This window comes from Fukomys damarensis, unplaced genomic scaffold (genome assembly GCF_012274545.1).
Source record: "Fukomys damarensis isolate Sample0158 unplaced genomic scaffold, DMR_v1.0_HiC HiC_scaffold_33, whole genome shotgun sequence".
Taxonomy (NCBI): Eukaryota; Metazoa; Chordata; class Mammalia; order Rodentia; family Bathyergidae; genus Fukomys; species Fukomys damarensis.
The window spans coordinates 51548137-51556218 of NW_022900945.1; the positions used below are offsets into that span (position 1 = coordinate 51548137).

General features: G+C 41.4%; 1 protein-coding gene across 2 annotated transcripts in view; it reads left to right on the plus strand.

Moving 5' to 3' along the window:
• The first annotated feature begins 1424 nt into the window (after positions 1-1424).
• Vps45 (vacuolar protein sorting 45 homolog) overlaps positions 1425-8082 on the plus strand; it is a 62377-nt gene continuing 55719 nt past the window's right edge. Inside the window, exons 1-3 of one of the 2 annotated variants that reach the window (XM_010616367.3) lie at positions 1425-1641; positions 2213-2347; positions 5659-5719. In XM_010616367.3, the coding sequence (XP_010614669.1) occupies positions 1549-1641; positions 2213-2347; positions 5659-5719 (289 nt within the window). In that variant the 5' untranslated portion in view covers positions 1425-1548. The remainder of the gene's footprint in view (positions 1642-2212; positions 2348-5658; positions 5720-8082) is intronic. The other variant, XM_033758420.1, reaches the window with a different exon arrangement.

Genomic DNA, 8082 nt, shown 5'->3' on the forward strand with positions numbered 1-8082 from the left:
AAAGCAAGGTCATTAGAGTGGGCCTGAATCCAATCGGACACAGACACGCCAAGAGAGGACCATGCGAGAACACAGGGAGAAAACAGCCGTCTACCAGAGAGAGGGTCTCACTATGCAGCCCAGGCTGCTCTGAAATTCATGGCAATCCTGTCTCGACCTCCTGAGTGTGTACCACTGCACCTGGCCACCCTAGCAAATTAATATAGGCTCTCATACAGAAGATATGTGATAGTTTTTTGTTTGTTTGTTTGTTTGTTTAAGACAGGGTCTCACTACATAGTTGAGACTGACCTGGAACTCACTATGTAGCCCAGGCTGGTCTCAAACGCACAGCGATCCTCCTGCCTCAGCCTCCCGAGGGCTGGGATTACAGGCGTGTACCACCACTCCCAGCTTGAAAGAATTTATTTGATAATACTAAATATATTAAACTGGTCATTATTTTGGTAAGAATATTTACAAGCATTTGTAGTCACTGACTTCTTGCAGTTCTTTCTTTCTTTCTAAGACAGGGTCTCACTATGTAGTTCAGACTGCCATGAAACTCACTGTGTCGCTTAGGTTGGTCTGGAACTCCCAGCGATCCTCCTGCCTCAGCCTCCCGAGTGAGGGCTGGAATTACAGGCGTGCACCACCACACTCAGCTTTTTCTTCGGAGGGGGGCAGTTGTTTCATGTTATCTTCTATGCTATCTGTCTTTACAATTCCCCCGAATAAAGGTGCGACATCCACCCTCCTCTTCGAGAAACGACCTGAAGTGACCTGTGTGGTGTATACACAAATACAGAGTAGTGGAAATCGATGGTTCTAAGATCAGTTTTGTTGCTAACCTTTTGTCGTTTCTTAAATAAAATTTTGCCAGCGTCCCTTTAGATCCCTAGGCTAGTTTGCTTTCTCTCCGAGGGTCAGGAGCCCCCACCCTTCACAGACGCCGGAAACAACTAATATTTGTTCAATTTCTGCTGCTTTGACTTCGGAAAATCAGTTCGGGCCTCACGTTCAGCCTCAACACCCAGCGCCTCTGAGCCTTACCCATGAACCAGGGAAGCCACTGCCTCAGTAAATTCGGCATCTGATTTACCAAATGCCGTCCCTCCTGAGGACTAAACGGCCTCAAGCATCTCGCCAGCTTCCTTGTCTTCATCCCGCACTGCCGCCCAAGAAGCGTTAATGATAAAGTGACCACGGTCACGCTCAGGCGTTGTTGCCACCGAGCCAGCCTCACACAGTTGGGAGGCCGAGACTACCGGACCAAGGACCAGGAGGGGTCCGAGTCCAGCCTTCCCACACCTCCAGGCAGGAGCGGGTCGGAGCTCTGCGGATGTCCAGCAGCCCAGGGTTTCTCGGTGAGGTTTTCCAGCCCGCCGGGAGCACCCGGCCCGGGACTCCGCAGCGGAACTACAATTCCCAGCACCGTAGGTGCCCGGACTCCCGGAAGTCCATGCCCAGCCGGGCGGAAGCAGCTGAGACCCAGCCCAGAGGCCCGGGGTTAATTCAGCTAGAAAAAGTGGGCGGGAAGGGCTGCAGGGCACCTGTCAATTCGCCACCATGAACGTGGTTTTTGCTGTGAAGCAGTACATTTCGAAAATGATAGAGGACAGCGGACCGGGTATGAAAGTCCTTCTCATGGATAAAGAGACGGTGAGTTTGCTTTTGCCCAGTGTTTGTAAAGGAACCCTCCCTCGGAATAACCGGTCCCATTCCACTGTAGGATTTGGTATTTAGGTAAAGACAACGAGGGTCAGTTCTGTATGGAACTGAAAAGTTGTATAAAGCTTGCCCAGTGGACTTTCAGTCTGAATGGTTCGAACTGCTGCTGCCCAGGGACGACTCCTACCCGGGATGATGTCTCAGCCAAGAAATCATTAGTACGTGAGACGGAGCACTCGGAAGACTGAGATGGCCCCGATGCTTCCATTCAGCGTCGGGTTCGTTAAAATAAAGCTGTTGAGGCTTAAGATGAGATGACAGGTTTTTTGTTGGCCAAGAAAAGAAAGAAAGAAATGAAATGAAATTATGGATTGTTTGTTTTCAGGAAGAGCATGTTTTCCACTCTGGTTCATTACAACCTGTATGGAATGTTTGTAAATACTATCCCATGTTAGAATTTAAATTAACCAGTTAGGTTTTAATGAAAAACTGATTTAAATGTTGATGCTTATATCAGTTATTCTGGACTAGCATAATCTTAGTTGGTTCTTTTTCTTTACAGACTGGCATAGTGAGTATGGTATACACACAATCAGAGATTCTTCAAAAGGAAGTGTACCTCTTTGAACGTATTGATTCTCAAAATCGAGAGATCATGAAACACCTGAAGGCAATTTGTTTTCTTCGGCCTACGAAGGTACTACATCTGAGCTGCCATCTTCCCAGCTCAATGCATAAAGCATTAAGAAGGCCAAATAAATTTGTACTCTCATCTGTGGTATCATAATGATCCTGGTTTATCCGAATTAGAACTTTCATCCTTTCCATATCTCAGTTCACCCCATACAGCCAATTCTTCCATTAAGATGTCTTTTAGGTCATACCTACTCCCAAAGCCGTTAACCCTCTCTAACAAAGACACACATCACTTTATTCCTGGATTAACTTCCATACCTATCACCGAACACCATTGCCACTTCATCTTATGATTAACAGCCATCAATCCGTGTCTTAAACCTTTCCCATTTATTCACGTCTATGCTCAGGAACCCATCATGGCTCAATTTTTCTTTCATTGTAAAGTCTGTCTTTAATTGATAGTAGTCAAAGCCCTCCTTTAACTGGTTCGGTCTGACAGTGTATCCACCTTTTGTAAGTGCCAATTCTGCTTTTCCTCTACAGCTACATAGGCCTTTTTACCATCTCTCAAAATACCCATTTCTGTCTCTTACTTGTTCCCCTAATTAACATGCTTCAGCCATTTGTCAGCTTTTGTCCATCACCCTCTAAATCTAGCTTGAGTACTCCTTTAAAAAATCCTTTCCTCTTTCAGTCTTATTTTGTATGGCTTCTGACTTCATTTTCATATTTTTTACTTTCAGTGCATTTTTGCCACACTTATACATCATGTACTTTCTAAAATGCAAATTTGATCATGTAACCCCAACTTGAAACCCTTGATTGACTTCTCATTGTTTTTTGGGGGGGTGTTTTATTGTGTTTTTTGGTTATTAGAGATTGAACCCAGTGCCCTGCGCATGCTAGGCAAGCACTCTGCTGGTCAACTGCACCCCATCTCTTTTCGCTGGTTTTGTGACAAAGATAAAATTTCAGAGCCAGGTGTCATGGTGCACATCTGTAAACGCAGCACTTGGGAGGCTGAGACAGGAGGGTCGCTGTGAGTTCCAGCCCAGCCTGGGCTACACAGTGAGTTCAAGGTCAGCCTGAACTACATAGTGAGACCCTAAACTTCCTAAACTAGAGACTAAACTTCCTGTTGGCTGCAAGGTCCATTGTGGTTTAATTCCTACCATTTATCCAGCCTCATTTCAGACTATTCCCCACTCTGTGTTGTGCACCTTAGCCTCACCATTCTTTCAGTCCACCATATTTCCCTTTTCCATCATGCCACAGTACCTTTGCATGGACTTCCCCCACCCTTTGGAACTTCTTCACTTCCTTGAACACACCTTTCCCAGCCTTACTAACCAGGTCAAACTGCCTCTTTTTTTTTTTTTTGTACCAGGGATCAAACTCAGGACCTTGCGCTTGCAAGGCAGTCAGCAGTACCACTGAGCTAAATCCCCAGCCCCAAACTGCCTCTTATAAGCACTTACAGCACCATCTTCACCATGTCTGTTGTCATAGTTAAAGTTACGTGGTTTTTGTGCTTAGTACCTCTTTCACCTATTAGCAGAAAACTCCAGGAGAGTAGAGATGATATCTGTTTTTTCTCATTTTTATGTCCCCAGTGCCTGCTACACTGTGGACACTCAATAAATAGTTGCCACATTGATAGATAAGCTCTGTTTCACATTTGTAGCTCTTAGAGCCCTTCGTCATGAAATTTTTGTTCAAGAAGGATCTTAGAGTTCATTTAGTTATTTCCTAACATTTTTCATGAGAGAATCACTTTCACAGTTGTGTATGATCTCTGTAACTCTTTTGGCCTTCATTTGGTCATTTTTACCTTGTATATTATGAGGAAGTAATTTAGGTTTAAATATCTGTTCATAAAAAGAATATCTTTAAGGTTTATATAACTTTATATTATAAAGTTAATTTTAATGCATTTTAAATCTAAATGACAATTTAAAAAACTTTTCCCATTTAATAAGAAATGTATCTCTTGAACTATTTTAAATACTGTAAAGAAATGTGATTTTTAAAAACATTAAAAATGATACATTTAGTTTGGAAGCCCAATTTATATTGAAATTTAACTATGTATTGTATGTCTAAAATAGATGAAACCTGGGCCGGGGATTTAGCTCAATGGTACCGCACCTGCCACGCACGTACAAGGTCCTGCATTCAATTCTTGATACCCCCCAAAAAATAGATAAAACATGCATGATGATTGTGTGTAATTGGAATTCTCATGGTTTTTGTTTTTTGTCTTTGATTGATTGGTTGGTTTTGGTTTTTTTTCATACAAGTTCTCGCTGTATAGTCCAGGCTTATCCTGAACTCCACATGTAGCTCCCTATGTGTCTTGGTCTCAAACTCAGGATCCTCCTGCTTCAGCCTCCCAGCTGCTGGATTTACAGGCGTGCACCATCAAACCTGGCTTCTCGTGTTTTGACCTTATAAAAATAACTGTTTTTGCTCCTGACATTCATATTTTATTTTAAAACAATGTATAGACAAGGTCTTAGTCTATTTGCAAATACTTTTCAAGCATTGCAGTTGTGCAGATTCTTAGGTCCCAATAAATTAAAAGCTAAAGTGAATGTAATTAACTACTCCTTGTGAATGTTGATGTTGAAAGGCTAGACAGTGCTCACTTTGGCAGCACACGTACTAAACTGGAACAACACAGAGATTAGAGCGGCTCTGGGCAAGGATGACGCGCAAATTCCTGAAGCTCTCCATAAAAAAAGGCTAGACACATTTTATTTGTTTGTTTGTTTTGGTGTTTTGAGACAGGGTCTTAACTATGTAGTTGAGACTGACCTGGATCTCTCACTATGTAGCCCAGGCTGGTCTCGAACTCACAGAGATCATCCTGCCTCAGCCTCCCCAGTGCTGGGATTACAGGTGTGAGCCACCACGCCCAGCTGTTAGACACATTTTAATGTGAGGCAAATTTATAGAATTAGTGGCAGTTTTATTTATTTCAATGTGTGTCTTTTATATTTTTATCTAGTTAATATTTAATATTAAGATATAATTTATATGATTTTGATAATTATATTTAATATGTCTTTTTGTATATGTATGTGGTACTGGGGATTGAATTTAGGGTCTTCACACTGAGCTACATTGCCAGCTTATGTTTTAGTTTTTATTTTGAGACAGGGTCTCACTAAATGGCCTAGCCTGGGCTCAAACTTGGAACCCTCCTGCTTGGGCTTCCCAAATGCTGGGATCGCGGGAATGCTCCCCACCCCAGGACCAGGAATTGAACACAGGACCTTGTACTTGCCAGGCAGGTGGCGTCGCTGAGCTTCATCCCTGGCTACAGGCATGCTTTTTTACTTATCAGCTGTATTCTCTATTTTCTAGGAGAATGTGGATTCTTTGATTCAGGAGCTTCGAAGACCCAAATACAGTGTATATTTTATTTGTAAGTACGTTGGCTCATTGTTTCCATCATGTACTTAGATCCCAGTTCTATGTTCCATTGTGTACTTCCTATCATCAAGTTCATTGGCTCTATCACTATGAAATTTCTTTTCAAATTTTTAAAAGTGTAGTGGCCATCATTCTGTTTCAGTGAGCTAAATATAATTTTCAGTCATCATTGATTTGCTTAAGCAATTTTTAAGTTTTATTTTGCCTTTCAACTTGTTTTAGAAGTAAAAAATAATAATCAAATTTCATATCCCACATTCACTAAAGACGTACTTATTCCTATTTTTCTATTTATGAACGGGGACATAGAAGCTGACTTATTTATTTTAGGGGGGATATACTTGAGTTTGTGGAAAAGCAGAGATTTACTTTACATGGAAAACATCCAATCTGGGCATAGTTGTACATGCCTGTAATCCCAGCACTTCGGAGGCTGAGGCAGGAGGGTCGCAGTGAGTTCAAGGTCAACCTGGGCTACAAAGCAAAACCTACCTCAAAACAAACAAACAAATCCCACTTTGTCACTTTATATAATTCATGAAATTTCAAATCACCAGGCTGGTGTCTGTCATGTACACAACTCTTGGCTGGGTGGTGCACAGGGGAAGTCAAAACTAGCTTTATGGTTACCATACACTGTGCAGATTTCTCTGCTCAAATACATTCTGCTAGGAAGTTACGTGTCTTCTCCTCTAGATGTCATCACTGATCTTTGCAGGATTAGTATAGTCTCAGTAATGTGTTTAAAACCAAGGACCAAATTTAACAGTAAGTAGGGCTTCTGAGAGGTTTTAAAGTTTAAAGACTTTAGGGCTGGGGATTTAGCTCAGTGGTTCCTCCACCTACTTTGAAAACTCAAGGTCCCAAGTTCAATCCTTAATACCAATAAAATGCATAAAGGCTTAAAGACTTTAGAGTGTTAAGGTTTAGACTGTATGACATACATATTTATTTCACAGTATACTACTATTTAATAAATATACCCCAAATTAACATATATAATAAGATTTTATATTTTATAAAGAGTTGTCTCATACTTTATTTCGTTGAGCCCTTATAGTACTCCAGGAGGTAAAAATAGGCTGTTAGTCTCTCATCTAAGTTTTTCTTGTTTCTTTATTTATGACTAATAGCCACAGGTTTTCTTTTCTAATTATGTTTTTCATTTGAAATAATTGTAGATTCACGTGCACTGTGGTCCAAGTTTGGTTTGTCCTCTGCAAAATGCATATTGGATTTCAGTCCCTATAGTGAAAGGTTAGGAGGTGGGACCAAGTGGTACCTTTGAAAGGTAGTGAACCTATTGAGGTGATTAATGGATTAATTAACGGATAATTGAGAGTGGATCTGCTGTAAAAGCCACTTTGGCTGGGTCTCCCGGTGTCACCGTGTGATGCTGTGCCTCAGCCAGGTCTCTGCCACAGGAAGGACATCACCAGAGGCTGCCTCTAAACTGTTTTCCAAAATAAACCTTTTTTCTTTGTAACTTGCCCAGGCTGTGCTATTGTGTTACTAGCAACAGAAAGACTAATCAGACAACATGTCATTGTAGAAAGTAATACAGAGATCCCATGTAACTTTTACGTAGTTTTCCCTACTGTTGCACCTTCTATGACACCAGGGCAGAATCACAACCAGAATATTAGCAGTCGATGAGTTGGGCTACGGAGCATGTCCACCTGCACCAGGCCCTTATACTGCCCTTGTATTAGCCACACCCACTTCTACCTTCGCCGGGTTATTAACCCTGGTGACCGTCAATCTGTTCTCCATTCTATAATTTTGTCACTTCCAAAATATTCCGTAAATGGACTCGTATAACCTGTAACCTTCAGGGTTGGCTTTTTTCCTTCAGTATAATTCACTGTAGAGTCACCCAAGTTGTGTCCGTAGTATATTTCTTTTTATTGTGAGTAGTCCTCTACATGGGTTCTATTGTACATTTGTTTACTCACCATTGAAGGCCATCTGAGTTGTCTCCAATTTTTTGTTTTTGTTTTTGGTTTTGATGCTGGGGATCAAACACAGAGCCTTGTTCATACCAGTCCGGTGCTCTACCACTGAGTTTTAGCCCCATGTTTCAGTTTTGACTACTATAAATAAAGATTCTATAAACAGATTTTTATGTGAATATAGTCTTCATTTCTTTGGGATAAATAATGCCCGGAGGTGCAGTTGCTGGGTCTTACGGTAGTTACGTGTTTAAGAAACTTCCAAATGTTGTGTTCCAGAATGACTGTGCCATTTTATACTTCCACTAGCAATGTATGTGTGATCTGGTTTCTGGTTTCTTTACATCCTCACAAACATTGGTGCTATGTCTGGTTGTTTTTTTTTTTTTTTTTTGTTTTTTTG